Consider the following 14,045-nt stretch of genomic DNA (forward strand, 5'->3'; position numbering starts at 1 on the left):
AATTAATTAATCAATTAATTAAAAAAAAAGATGAGTGGATGGGTGGATGGATGAATGGTTGATTGGTTGGATGGATAGATGAATAGATGGATGAATGGATGGGTGGATGGTTGGTTGGATGCATAGTTGGTTGGTCTGGAGTCCCCACCCATCAGCCCTCCAGGGCGCAAAGGGAAAGTGAGGCGGGGTAGCTGTCCCATCCGAAACTCCGCCCCTCCCTGCCCCCGCAGCGTCTTCTCGTCGGCAGACTGCGCCGCTCACCTGGTGGCCTCCCCTTTAAGACGCGCTCACCTGGGTGCTCACCTGCGCGCGGGCGCTTCCGCAGGAAGAAGGAAGCGGCGCCACCGTCGCCTCCCGGCCCTCCCTCCCCACCAGCCAGGTCCGCCGGCCGCCACCATGTCCGCCTCGGCTGTCTTCATCCTCGATGTCAAGGGCAAGGTGAGTCTGGGCGCAGGAAGTGGGGAACGGACAGGTGAGGCTGCACCCTCCCGGACCCCGAGACGGCCCCTCCTTGCAGGCAGCGAGGCCCCGGAAAGCTCTGGGGGCGTGGGGACACCCCTCCCCCAATCCCTGGGAGTCCCGCGTCGAATCCCACCTCCACTGTTCACTAGCCGCGTGTCTGAGGCAAGGGGCTTCTCCTCTCTGAGCCTCAGTCTCCCTGTCCGTACAAATGGGAATAACAGAAGCCCCCACCCAAGAAGAACGAATACAACCTTATGCGTGTATACCACCTAGCACAGTAGCCCTGCTGCAAACATTAGGCGTTCAGTCAATTGAAATTATTATTTCTGTCGCCATCATCATCCACAGTGCTAATATTTGGGAAAGACAGCAGGGGCCGGAGAGCCTAATTCCCCTTTGGGGCTGTCCTGTCCCTTTCTGGTGTCCCCTCCCATTCGTCTTGTCATTCGGTAGCAATAATAACAGTGGCGGTGAAAATAATATTTCTGATAATAATCATAGTGGGAGCTAAGGTGTGTGAGGACCTGCGGGTGCCCTCTCTGTTCTAAACACTGGACTAAACAACCTCACCAAGTAGGTATTATTATTGCTGCTTGCCAGGCAGAGCTATATGAACTATGAGAGATGTATGAGAGATACATGGATATAATTGTTTCTTTTCTTTTTTTCTCTCTTTCTTTCCTTTCATCGTCACTACCTCACCGATTTGGTGCATGTGGAGCCTGGCTTGAGAGCAGGAATTCTGGAGCCGGGGCATCTTCGTTCAATTCCCAGCTTCCTCACTGACTATGGGCGTGGTTCATACCTCAGTTTCCCCATCTGTAAAATGGAGATGGTGATACCACGTACTTCACAGGGTTGTGGTGACAACAGAATAAATTAGCAAACAACCAGGCTTTAGCAGATGTCAGTGAGGGCTCTAGACGCTCTAGCTGTCATTATCACGTGCCCATTTTGCAGAGGAGGAAACTGAGATGCAGAGAGGCAGAGCCTTGCCCACGCCCCCTCAGCCAGCAAGTAGGGTGAGAGCTCGGCACTCTGATGCCCCCGGGCGGACAGTCCCTGGATCCCAGCAGTGACCAGACCTTCTCTGCCCACCCTTAGCCCTTGATCAGCCGCAACTACAAGGGCGATGTGGCCATGAGTGAGATTGAGCACTTCATGCCTCTGCTCATGCAGCGGGAGGAGGAGGGCGCCCTGGCCCCACTGATGAGCCACGGCCGGGTCCACTTCCTGTGGATCAAATACAGCAACCTCTACTGTATCCGGGGCCACGGGAGGATCCCTGGGGGCCCGGAGTGGTGGGCAGCTCAGGCCCAGAGGTGGTGGGCTGGGACAAGAGGTGCACAATACGGCAGTGGCTCAGGCTGGAGGGTGAGGGTTCAGGGTCTGTGCTCCATTGGAACCCTCCAAAACGGCACATTTTCCTTAACCTCGCCGCCCGCAGTGGTGGCCACCACACTGAAGAACGCCAACGCCTCCCTCGTGTACTCGTTCCTCTACAAGACAGTGGAGGTAGGTCCTGGCCTTCCATTGGCCGGCTGGTCTGTCTGTCTACCTGTCTAGCCCACCTCTTTCGGAATCCATCTCTCCTAGGAAGATTTCCCTGGGGGTGTCACCAACAAAGCCCCATCGCTCTGTGTTCTCATTAGCTGCTGTGGGATCATCTCTCCCTATAGGGTAGGAACCAAGGAGGTCTCCGGTGCTCAAAACTGAACCAGAGGGAACTGGGTTCCAGACCCAGCTCCCCCACTTCCTGGCTGTGTGACCTTGAACAAGTCACTTCTCTCTGTGCCTCTCAACTGGGTTTAGTCCTGCCACAGGGTTGTTGTACAAATTAATCAAATTTGTACCTCTAAAGTACCTAAAACAGTGCTCAGTATACAGTAAGTGCTCAATAAAGGGTTGGTATTATTGTTAGCATTACCACTAATGTTGTATCATACTATCATATGGTAATTTATTGAGCCCTTACTATATGCCATCCTCAATGACTGAGAAAGTGCTCAGTAAATACTTTTTTTTTTCCTTTGGCCGCCGTGTGGCTTATGGGATCTTAGTTCCCGACCAGGGATCGAACCCACACCCTCGGCAGTGAAAGCACAGAGTCCTGGACTTCCCTGGCCATCCAGTGGTTAAGACTCCGTGCTTCCACTGCAGGGCACACGGGTTCGATCCCTGGTCAGGGACCTAAGATCCTGCATACCACACGGTGCAGCCAAAAAAAATTCCTAGTAAATATACTATACTTCGACAAACAAGAGATCTGTATTGATTTGTCTCCTCTCTGCCAGGCAGAGATGGGGACACAGCTGTGCATAAGACAGGCGCTGTCCCTGCCTATGCTGAGGAGTTAAAGGGCAAGAAGGAGGGACTTCCCTAGTGGCGCAGTGGTTAAGAATCTGCCTGCCAATGCAGGGGACACAGGTTCGAGCCCTGGTCCGGGAATATCCCACATGCCACAGAGCAACTAAGGCTGTGCGCCACAACTACTGAAGCCCTCACGTTCTAGGGCCTATGCTCCGCAACAAGAGAAGCCACTGCAAAGAGAAGCCCGCGCACCACAACAAAGAATAGCCCCCGCTCCTACTCGCCGCAACTGGAGAAAGCCCATGTGCAGCAACAAAGACCCCCCAAAATAAATAAATAAATATGTATATAAAAAAATAAAGGGCAAGAAGGAGATTCAAAGGGACATTGTGATAACCAGTCACTGGGGTGCTAGTCTCACCCTGATACTCACAGGGGTCAAGGGATAGTGGTGGCTTCACTGAGGAGCTGAGGCCTGTCACAAGGAGGCTGCTGTGAGGAGAGTGTCCTAAGCAGTGGGCATAGCATGTGCAAAGGCCCTGAGATGGGAACAGAAAAAAGGCCAGAGAGGCTGGAGCAGGATGAAGGGTGAGGTTTCCAATGCTGGGTGACTGACAGGTTCTCTGCTGTGGTGATACCTATTAATCCCAGGGACTCCCATCTTGGGGTCCCCCAAGTCCCAAGGGCCCCTGGATAGAATTCAGGGAGTCCATAAACTGAGACGTATTTCTGTGTAACAGTTTTCCTTTGCCATCTTGCGTTTCTTTTTGGTTTTTTTGTTTTTTGCTGTGCGTTGCGTCTTGGCTTGTGAGATCTTAGTTCCCTAACCAGGGATGAAACCTGGGCCCTTGGCAGTGAAAGTGCAGAGTCCTAACCACTGGACCACCAGGGAATTCCCATCTTGTGTATTTTATTTCATGCATTTACAAACCTTGTTCTGAGGTGGGTCCATTCCAGGAGGGCAGAGACCCTGTTGGCTTTGTTCACCATTAATATACCGACAGTGGTATATAGTAGGCACTCAATAGTTGCTTGTTGGGTGGCTACTCAGCCCACAGCTACACCAGCCACACCTCTGTGGATGTCGGTCTCCCTGCACCCGCAGGTATTCTCTGAATACTTCAAGGAGCTGGAGGAGGAAAGCATTCGAGACAACTTTGTCATCGTCTACGAGCTGCTGGATGAGCTCATGGACTTCGGCTTCCCACAGACCACGGACAGCAAAATCCTGCAGGAGTGAGTGGGCCCTGGGTCAACCACAGTGTGGGCTATGGGTAGAAGAAAGTTGGGGAGGGCTGGGGAAGTGTCCCTGGGCCTACCTGCTCATCTCCCTGCGCTGCCAGATACATCACGCAGCAGGGCAACAAGCTGGAGACGGGCAAGTCGCGAGTGCCACCCACTGTCACCAATGCTGTGTCCTGGCGCTCGGAGGGCATCAAATACAAGAAGAACGAAGTCTTCATCGATGTCATAGAGTCCGTCAACCTGCTGGTGAGCCCCCATACCTCTGCCCCACCCCTGCCATGGCCTTAGGGCAGGAGAGTGGGCCCTGTGCCTGTTGACACCGCCCCCCCCCCCCCCCCCCCCGTGTGTCCATCCTCAGGTCAATGCCAACGGCAGTGTCCTGCTGAGTGAGATCGTGGGCACCATCAAGCTCAAGGTGTTTCTGTCAGGAATGCCAGAGCTGAGGCTGGGCCTCAATGACCGCGTGCTCTTCGAGCTCACTGGCCGTAAGTTTCTGGAAGGGGGCGCAAGCGGGAGCCTGAGACTTCGTCCCATCAGGGGTGGGTGGTACCGAGAGACTTGCAGTCAGTTCTGAAATAGCACTCGCCCGCCCTCTTCTGGTTGTAACCAGTACTGCAGCTGCTGGTTCCTTGCGCAAACAACTGCTTCATTATTGAGTGCCAGGCGCAAGGAGACCGCAGTGAAGAAAAAAATCCCTGCCCTCATGGGTCTGACATTCTAGCGGGAGTAGGGGACAGAACAGCATCATATTTAACAACCTGGCAGCAAGAGCCTGATTCCCGGAGTTCAGATCCTAGCTCCGCTCTTGGCCAGCTGGGTGACCCTGGGCAAGTTACTCATCCACTCCGGGCCTCAGTTTCCTTATCTGTTAAATGGGGGTGATCGTAGCGGTAGAAAGGGAAGACAAGGATAGGGACCATGCCCCGGGCTCCAGGGTCGCCCCAGGCTTCAGGATCACGCTGCTAACTCGGCTCCGAGTTTCAGGGAGTAAGAACAAGTCCGTGGAACTGGAGGATGTGAAATTCCACCAGTGTGTGCGGCTGTCTCGCTTCGACAACGACCGTACCATCTCCTTCATTCCGCCCGACGGTGACTTCGAGCTCATGTCCTACCGCCTCAGCACCCAGGTAAGGCAGGGTCAAGCCCCTGGCAAGGGGTAAGAGTTGACCCCAGAGCCTCGGAGAACTCCCTCTTCCTCTGTCTGTAGGTCAAGCCGCTGATCTGGATTGAATCTGTCATTGAGAAATTCTCCCACAGCCGCGTGGAGATCATGGTCAAGGTGGGCCCTGGGGAATAATTACAATGCTGGATCCGCCCCTTCATACCCGCCCCCCCTCCCCCATCAGTGTAACCTCATCTCCTACCTCCCTCCCTGCCCCTCACTTCCTTCCAGCCACATGAGTCTTCTGGCTGGTTCTCAAACATGCCAGGCATGGTCCCCGGCTGTCCCCTGGATCATTCTGCCCCCAGCCACCCATATATACACATAGCTTGCTCCTTCACCTCCTTCAGTTCTTTGCTTAAATGTCACCTCCTCAGAGAAGCCCTCCCTGATTTTCCCACCTCCCTTCTTTGCTGTAGTTTTTCCCTTATTACTTACCACCATCTGACACATGATCTGTTTTACTTATTTACTTTCATACACGTAGATAAACCATATAGTGTATTTATATGGTTTAAAGATTAATAATAAACCACACAGCTTATCTGAACGTGCCTGGCTCCACCAGCTCTTCTGAACCCCTACCTGCCCCTCTCCCAATTACTGCTCCCCTTTTGCCTGCAGGTAATCACAATTTTGAATTTCCTGTAAATAATTTCTTTGCTTTCCTTTATAGTTTTGCCACCTGCATTTATAACCACAAATATTTCATTCTTCTGGTTTCTGACCTTTATATCCATGGACTGGAGCTGTATGACTTTCTGTATAATTTGCTTTGTTCAGGTAACGTGGATTTTTAAGAGGAATCCCAGCAGCCAGAGCTTAGTGCATCCATTTCTGTGGCTGTAGAATATTCCACCGTGAGAATCTTCCGTCCCATCTCTTGCATGGGTTGTTTTCAGTTCCTGGCTACTCTGGTTCACCTTACCATGAATACCCCTGTGCTTGTCTGCTGGTGCCCCAAGCAAGAGCTTCTCCAGAGCATATAGTTAGCCCCATTTACAGATGGGGAAACTGAGGCCCAGAAGAATTAAGATGTCATTCATCTAGGAAGGGAGGGGGCAGGTTGAACTTGGGTCTGCCTGGCTCAAGAGTCTGTGTTCTCCGATTTAACTTTGTTCCCCAGTCTTAGTCTTCGGGGAGCTGGGTTGTGGAGTGGATGGTCACGGGGCGGGGGTGTTGACATCCCCAGTGTCCCCATCTCTACGGGCAGGGAAAGTGGAAAGGGCCTTAAAGCTGGTGCCTTCCAGAAAGAACACCCCCTGCATTGTTTTACCTCCAGGTCCTCTGCCCCCAATCCCACCTCTCATATATCCCCCCCCACCACCAAATTCATAAATAAGAGCAGTCATCATAATGCTAGCTACTGCACATGGACACTTAGAGTCCTTGTGTTAAAAGCCAGATCTTAAAAAAGATCTGGCTATAATGTTGTAACTTATCTGTAAAGAGAACATGTGAGGATTGAGAACACAAGCTTGGGTCAAATCCCTGCTGTGCTGGTTATCAACTGCGTGACTCGGGCAAAATGCTCTTTCTCTCTGGGCCTCAGTCTCCTCATCTGTAAAATGGACCTTAGGAATGGCTCCTACTTTAGAGAATTAGTGAGAGGGCTAACTGCTTGGCACAGGGCCCAACACATGGTAGGGGGTCAGTAAATTTCAGCTTTCAAATGAAAACTCTGTGATGGGCTGAGGACCCTTCAGGCTTTGCAGTCAGAATCTTCGGCTGTGAGTCTTGGCCAGGAGCCTTTACTTTCTTGTCTGTGAAGTGGGCTGAGAGCAGAGCCTGCCTTAGAGGCTGCTCAAATGAGGGATCTTTTGAACCAGACAAAGGTGTATGACACTTTCCAAACGGAAGGCACCAAAAGCAGGGCCTCTGGGGGACCTCCCTGGCAGTCCAGTGGTTAAGACTTTGCGCTTCCACTGCAGGGGGAGTGGGTTCCATCCCTGGTCGGGGAACTAAGATCTTGCATGCTCTGCATACAGCCAAAAAACAAAACAGAAAAACAAAATCAGGACCTCTGGAGTCTCTCCTGGGTGTGGACCCCGGCTCTGCCACTTGTTGGCTGTGTGTCTCCAGGCAAATGCTTTAACTTCTCTGTGCCTGTTTCCTCATCTGGAAAATAGGCTGGATTATGGTCCCCACTTCAGGGCTCTTGATGAGCTGGCACATGAAAAGGCCTTGGTGAAAATTTGCCTGAGTGAACTCCTCATGCCCCATGTTCTCTCCACTGACAGGCTAAGGGGCAGTTTAAGAAGCAGTCGGTGGCCAACAGCGTGGAGATATCTGTGCCGGTACCCAGCGATGCCGACTCCCCACGCTTCAAGACCAGCGTGGGCAGTGCCAAGTACATGCCAGAGAAGAACGTCGTTATCTGGAGTATCAAGTCTTTCCCGGTGAGCACCGGGGATGGGCGGGGGATCTGGGGGACCTACCCCTGCTTCTTGAGAGCAAGGCAGAGAATAAATCAGAGAGCCACCTACGTGTGCACACGGCTATCCTTCGGGGATGATAAAGCTGGAATCCAGACCAGCATAATAGTTAAATTCTCCCAATCCCAGACAGTCTTGGGAATCCCACTTCCTCTCACGGAGCCTCAGATTGCCCATCTGTAAAATAGGCAATATCATATTATCCACATCCTTGGGCTGCTGGAGGGAGGATTGGTCTGTCCCTGGGATATTGGTGGGGCTGTTCATCAGGGCCTGGAAAATGGGAGGTGATCATTAGAAGGTCCCCAACCAGAAGCTTTGGCTGTGAGTCTTGGCCAGGAGCCTTTACTTTCTGGTCTGTAAAACGGGCTGAGAGCAGAGCCTACACCTAGGGGCTGCCATGAGGATTGTCTGGGGTATAGAGGGGCCCCTCAGTGTGTCTGATACCTCCATGTGCCCTCAGGGGGGCAAGGAGTACCTGATGCGCGCCCACTTTGGCCTCCCCAGCGTGGAGAAGGAGGAGGTAGAGGGCCGGCCCCCCATCGGAGTCAAGTTTGAGATCCCCTATTTCACCGTCTCCGGGATCCAGGTGAGAGAAGTGGGCAGAGTGGCTCCTCTCCTTGACCTCAGTGGGTTCCCTGCTCTCCCGTCTCTTAGCTTGGATCACCTCCATTCCCTGGCCTGGCTCATCTCTCCTTTGCAATCATCCTTGTCTTTTCCTGGAACAGTGTTGCCTTTTCTACTCTTAGCCTGGGTCCCCTCCCCCTCCCCCTCTTACTTTGCCCTGTGCCTAAACTGTGTTGTGTCTCTTCCCTTATACTGGGCCATCTTTCCCACTGTCCAGGACCACCTCTCCCCTAACCCCCATGCACACTGTCCTTGCCACATCTTCGCCCTGAGCCATGTTACTTCATTCAGTCTGTGCTTCCTTTTTTTTTTTTTAATATTTATTTATTCATTTGGTTGCACTGGGTCTTAGTTGCGGCAGGCGGTCTCCTTAGTTGTGGCATGCGAACTCTTAGTTACAGCATGCATGTGGGATCAAGTCCCTTGACCAGAGATCGAACCCCGGGTCCCCTGCATTGGGAGCTCAGGCACCACTGTGCCACCACAGAAGTCCCCAAGCCTGTGCTTTCTTATTCCCCAAAGTTGTGTTATATATTTTCCCCTGGCCCCAGCCAGCTCTCTCCCCCTATCATGGGCCACCTCCTTTCATCCCTTTTCAGGTCCGATACATGAAGATCATCGAGAAGAGTGGTTACCAGGCCCTGCCCTGGGTCCGCTATATCACCCAGAGTGGCGGTAAGGCAGCCCAGCTCCCTGGGATGACGGAGACAAGGAGATGAAAGGGGATGGTCTTGGGGCTTTAATACATCCTGTCTCAGAGGGCTCCAAAACTCAACAGGCCTGGCCCCAAGTCTACCCTGTCTTTGGCAGTGTGCCACCCTGGGCCTCGGTTTGCTTATCTTTAAAGTGGGGACAGTTGCCAGTCCAGGTTAGTGGTGGTGGGGTTTGGATGAGGGGCTGAACACATAGCACCCCCATCTACTGCCTGGAAGCAGGCTTGTTGCTGTGGTTACAGTCCCCATGTTTGAGCCAGTCCATAGCCTTGTTACATACCTGTAGGGTTGATCATGAGCGCTGGGGAAGGGGCTGGACTTGGGTGGGGGGCCTGTCCCTTTGTCTCCTTTCCCCAGTTCTGAGATGGTCCCCGCTCATTGTTTCCCTGCAGATTATCAACTTCGTACCAGCTAGAAGGGAGAAGAAGTGGGGGCTTGAACATGGGCCGTCCTCTCCTCAGGCCCCGACTGCGAACTCTAGAGAGAGAGGGAAGATGGGATGCGTGCGTGTGTGGGGGACGGCAGTCCCTGAATTAGCAGTTTCTTAAGGGCTGGCTGGCTCCCAGCCTTTTCCTTTACCCATAGGCTGGGAGGGATAGTCTCCCTGTCTCCAGGCTCCCGCCCCTCCCCTCTCCCATTTTATATGAAGAAATAGAAAAGGGACTTGAAGTCCCCCTCATGAGTGCCTTCTTGCAGTGACCTGCCTTAGGAGGTGTGGGGAGGCCCTCCTCCACAGCTGCTGAACCCAGAGACACCGCGAGCCCAGAGACCCCGCTGGCCCATTCTGAGTTTTAGGATGGCATTAAAAATGAATCTAGCTGCTGTTATGTGTTTCTTGGCTGGCGGCTGGGGGGTGCCAGGGCTGTCCCCTGAAGCGCTGGGATAAGCGTGAGCAACACATATCCATTTCTCATCCCGGTTGCCACTCATCTGGGCCCTCGCCGTTGCCCCCACTTTGGTTCCCAGGGCTCTGGGCTTCCCTCCCCCACGACAGCCAGTTACCATCATAGCCGCCAGAGGGCGCCCGTTAACTCCTAAATCAGATCATAGCTCCATTCTTTTTAAAAAGTAAAAGTCAAGCGCTCACAGCAGCCCACAGGCCTGATCAACATTACCCCTCCCCGTCCCCTACCTGCCCTCACCTCCTGCCCCCTCTCTCCCCCTCTCCCTCACTCTTCCTGGACTTACTAGGCGTGCTCCTACCTTAGGGCCTTTACATCTGCAGCGTCTTCACCTGGTATGCTTTCCCCCAGAGATCCACATGGCTCCTTCCCTCACCTTCAGGTCTCAAATCAAATGTCACCTCCTCAGGGTGGCCCTCTCTGACCTCTCTCTTTCAACGGCCTTCTTTTCCCAAGAGACTATTACTTATCCCGATTTGTCAGCTCCACAGTGTATACCATTCTGAAAATATGTAATTATTGTCTTCTCCAGCCCTAAACGGTAGGCGTCCTGCAGCAGGAGGCACCCAGCTTGCTCTCCACTTGGCCGCCTAGTACACAGTAGGTGCTCCGTAAATGTTTGAAGGTCTCTGTTAAGAGCCTCCGACCGCGACTCTCGCCTCCCAGGCTTACCCACGTGGCACCTGCAGCGTGAACTTTCCTCCACGCCCTTGCACTTGCTGTGCCCCGGCTGGCCCCATCTGAGCCGAATGTGATTCCTTCCTCATCCACCCCATTTCCACGTTTTATTTTCTTCACCGTGCTTAAGACTATCTAAAATTATTTAGTTGCTTGAATGTGCGCTCCCCAGCGCCGGGTTCCTGCACACAGAGAACGGTTCCTGCACACAGAGAGTGAATGAATCAAATAAAGCGCTCAGCACAGTAAGAGCTATTAAATACTTATCGCACGGTAGAACTCCGAACAGGGCGGCCCCAGCCCTGCCTCCCTTTCCCTCGGAGGTGCCGAGGTCCCGGAGCGGCCCGTGCTACTCTGCTCCTGACCTTTCTCCCCTGGGTCAGTTAAACCGGCCCTCTTTCCCGCCCGCCCGGCGCATTTGAAAAACCGAAAACCCCGCCATTGCCGGCGGTCTACCGGTCGCCGCAGTTCGCCCAATCAGAAGCGGACCCGCCCACGCCCGTGTGCACAGCCTCCCTGGAGACGCGTGGCCATTGGCTGCGCTGGCCGAGTGGGCGGGGCACTATAGGGTCCAGAGCCGGGCAATGCAGCTGGGCTGCAACCTCGCTAGTTCTTAAGAAAACGAATCCGCGGCGTTCGGGGGCGGGACCCCGAGCGCGTTGGCTCCGCCCCCTGGCGGCCGGCTCGGCTGCGGCGTCGGCGTCTGCTCAGAACAGACCCCGCCCGTCGAGGAGGAGGGAGGGTGAGTTGGGGGAGACCCGGCCCCCAAGGGGCGGGCGCCGGGCCGGGCGCTGCGGGCCTCGGAGGGTTGGGCCCGGGCCCACCGGCCGACAGGGGGAGGAGCCGGACGGGAGGGCGGGGGTCGCGCAGGAGCCCCGGACTGGCGAGTCGGACCAGGAGCCTCGCGCAGGCCGGGGACGCTGTGGGAGGGTTGTTCGGGCCAGCGCCGGTGGGCTCCCCCGCACTGACCGCGTCGGGGTGGGGCGGGGGGCTTCGCAGGCCGCAAATATCGACATGCTGCTGGAGGAGGTCCGCGCCGGCGACCGGCTGAGCGGGGCGGCGGCCCGGGGAGACGTGCAGGAGGTGCGCCGCCTTCTGCACCGCGAGCTGGTGCACCCCGACGCCCTGAACCGCTTTGGCAAGACGGCGCTGCAGGTGAGGCCCGGCCCTCCCGCAGCGAGGGCGAGGCGGGGAGCGGGGCGAGGACCGGGACCCCAGATACCTTCCCTCTTCTCTCCTTGTTCCCGTTGGTAGCCGACTGGGGTCTGTTCCTCCATCGCTGGGCTGACTTGACTCCCTGATGTCCCCTTTCTTAGGTGGGTGGTGGATGGGGTTAGGTTGGGGGAGGGGAGAACTTTCCATCTTCGGAGTATTCCTCGTTCTCTGATTGCGGAGGATTCAGTTTCCCTGGAGAAGTTCGTATTCCTTGGGTGAGGGTTCAGCTTCTTTGGATCCCGGTTTCATGAGGACGGCTCCGGTTTCTTGGAGCTTGCATGGAGGATCCGACCGCAGGAAAAAAGGATTCATGTTTCCAGGGTGTCCCCATTTTCTGGGGGGGGGTTCTCTGAGAGGTATCCAGTTTCTGGGGGGTCGGGGAATCTCCATTCCCGCGGGATTTTCATATTGCCATATTATTGGGGGGATCCCAATAAGGGAATAGTTACAGATTGCATGGGAGTCCCTCTTCCCTTGGGGACATTTACAAAAGGGGAACCCCATTTCTTGAGAGGGTCAGGTACCTTTGGGAGCATCCTCACTATATGGGAGGGGGAAATTCCTTGGAGATGGAGTTTCAAATTCCCTGGCCATCTCCTTTCCCTTGAGGGGGCTGTTCTCTGAGGTCTGTTTCCTGGTGGGGGTTTCATATTTCCTGATGATTTCCCATCTGTGGAGAGAAGTGTCTCTGGTTCCTTGGGGGAGGGTCTCAGGTTCCTTGAAAGTTTCCATGGGGCTATACCCTAGGGGGAGTGTATTATCCTTGGTGGGGGGGTGGCCAGTTTTTTGAGGGTCCTTATTCCCAGATCATCTTCTATGGGGTCTCAACAGCTGCCTGGGAGTTTATGTTCCCTGAAGTTTCTCGTTTGCTAGAGGACCTCGTCTCTGGCATTCTCTACTCCTGAATGCCCCTCTCTGCAGTCACCCATTTTCCTGGACCTCCTCCTTCGGAGACCCCCTGACCCTCTACCCCCCGAACAGGTCATGATGTTTGGCAGCCCCACCATCGCCCTGGAGCTCCTGAAGCAAGGTGCCAGCCCCAACGTCCAGGATGCCTCCGGCACCACTCCAGCCCATGATGCAGCACGCACTGGATTCCTTGACACCCTGAAAGTGTTGGTGGAGCATGGCGCTGATGTCAATGCACCTGATGGCACCGGGGCCCTCCCCATCCATCTGGCAGTGAGAGAGGGCCACACGGCTGTGGTCGGCTTCCTGGCTGCCGAGTCCGATCTTCATCACAGGGACGCCAGGGGGCTCACACCTCTGGAGCTGGCAAGGGGGAGAGGCGCTAAGGATCTCATGGACATACTGCACATACCACTGTGACCTGGGGCCACCCACTCCGGCAGCAGGACCCGGCTGGGTTCTGTGTCAGAAGAGGAGGGAAGAAACACTTTCTCCCTTTCTTCCTCCTGCTCACTGCCGAGGGGCACCAGTTTGTGGCTTGTTGGTGTTGATTTCTGGGGTGTGTGTGTTTGAGGTACATTTCTGATTTTTTTTTTCTCACCCCTTTTGGTGTGTTGGGCAGAGAAGGGCTCCTGCAGGCAACAGCCACCTAAACGGTTCGGTTTCCTCCACGCCCCGACTGCTGGGGCTACAGACGAGTCCCAAGGGCAGAGCGTTTAAAGCCCCAGCCCTAGAGTGAGGTCATCGCTTCCAAGGCTCCTGGAACCTGTCGACCTTGGCTGGCTGTACCGAGAGAGAGACCTCAAGTGTGCACACTGCTTTCCGGCATGGGGGAGGGGGGAGTGTTCCAAATCAATAAAAGGGTAGTATGAGTTCATTCATATTTTGTTGAAAGCTTGGTTTCCAGTCCCTTGTACAGCGTTAAAGAAAAAAAAAGTCTATTTATTATGATTTATGGAAGAAATTGTTGTGTGTGTAATTTAATGTTTTTACCCATTAAATTAAGACTTGTGCATGATCACAGCGCCAGTGGCTTCTGATTTTTGAGGCTGCGATGGAAAGTCGCGTGTTCAGGATGTTTGTGGGGGTGGGCACCGGGGTCGCGGATCCTGGATCTTTTGGGGGAGGGGAGAGAGTGGTAATTCCCAGGGCGCCACGGTGAGTGAGCTGGGTGGGGCAGCGGTTTGCGCTGTCGGAACGGAAGGGAGGCAGGAAACCGCGAGTGGAGAAAGGGCCCCCAGATGTCAGCTGGGTGCCGGGAGCCCCGGCGGGTGGGGGAGTCGGGTGGGCGGTGGCTGCAGCCTTCCCCGCAGAGGCGTGGCGCATGGGCGGGGACTGCGGTCACAGGGCTAGGGATCCCGGAAGGACCGGGGGCGGATTAGGTGCG

The 14,045-nt window shown here is 54.7% G+C and overlaps 2 protein-coding genes across 3 annotated transcripts; both read left to right on the top strand.

Moving 5' to 3' along the window:
- Nucleotides 1-286: 286 nt before the first annotated feature.
- On the top strand, nucleotides 287-9,777 carry AP1M2 (adaptor related protein complex 1 subunit mu 2). Of its 2 annotated transcripts, none has more exons than XM_067733765.1 (12): nucleotides 287-438; nucleotides 1,567-1,723; nucleotides 1,910-1,977; nucleotides 3,878-4,008; nucleotides 4,116-4,263; nucleotides 4,376-4,502; nucleotides 4,996-5,144; nucleotides 5,225-5,296; nucleotides 7,420-7,578; nucleotides 8,078-8,203; nucleotides 8,841-8,916; nucleotides 9,347-9,777. In XM_067733765.1, the coding sequence occupies exons 1-12, from the start codon at nucleotides 397-399 to the stop codon at nucleotides 9,367-9,369; spliced, it is 1,278 nt and encodes a 425-aa protein (XP_067589866.1). In that variant the 5' UTR covers nucleotides 287-396; the 3' UTR covers nucleotides 9,370-9,777. The 2 variants fall into 2 exon arrangements, with proteins under 2 accessions (XP_067589866.1, XP_067589867.1); XM_067733766.1 differs by having other exon boundaries at nucleotides 5,002-5,144.
- Nucleotides 9,778-11,151: 1,374 nt separating this feature from the next.
- On the top strand, nucleotides 11,152-13,676 carry CDKN2D (cyclin dependent kinase inhibitor 2D). The gene is made up of 3 exons (XM_067733768.1): nucleotides 11,152-11,276; nucleotides 11,534-11,689; nucleotides 12,731-13,676. The coding sequence occupies exons 2-3, from the start codon at nucleotides 11,549-11,551 to the stop codon at nucleotides 13,076-13,078; spliced, it is 489 nt and encodes a 162-aa protein (XP_067589869.1). The 5' UTR covers nucleotides 11,152-11,276; nucleotides 11,534-11,548; the 3' UTR covers nucleotides 13,079-13,676.
- The last annotated feature ends 369 nt before the right edge of the window (nucleotides 13,677-14,045 follow it).

The sequence above is a fragment of the Pseudorca crassidens genome, chromosome 3 (genome assembly GCF_039906515.1).
Source record: "Pseudorca crassidens isolate mPseCra1 chromosome 3, mPseCra1.hap1, whole genome shotgun sequence".
Classification (NCBI taxonomy): Eukaryota; Metazoa; Chordata; class Mammalia; order Artiodactyla; family Delphinidae; genus Pseudorca; species Pseudorca crassidens.

Excerpts from the sequence above, each read along its gene's own strand:
- AP1M2 (XM_067733765.1), top strand. The coding sequence starts at position 397 with ATGTCCGCCTCGGCTGTCTTCATCCTCGATGTCAAGGGCAAG. Across the intron at positions 1,978-3,877 it reads TCCTCTACAAGACAGTGGAG|GTATTCTCTGAATACTTCAA; the intron begins GTAGGTCCTGGC and ends CTGCACCCGCAG. Across the intron at positions 4,009-4,115 it reads GACAGCAAAATCCTGCAGGA|ATACATCACGCAGCAGGGCA; the intron begins GTGAGTGGGCCC and ends CTGCGCTGCCAG.
- CDKN2D (XM_067733768.1), top strand. The coding sequence starts at position 11,549 with ATGCTGCTGGAGGAGGTCCGCGCCGGCGACCGGCTGAGCGGGGCGGCG. Across the intron at positions 11,690-12,730 it reads TTGGCAAGACGGCGCTGCAG|GTCATGATGTTTGGCAGCCC; the intron begins GTGAGGCCCGGC and ends CCCCCCGAACAG.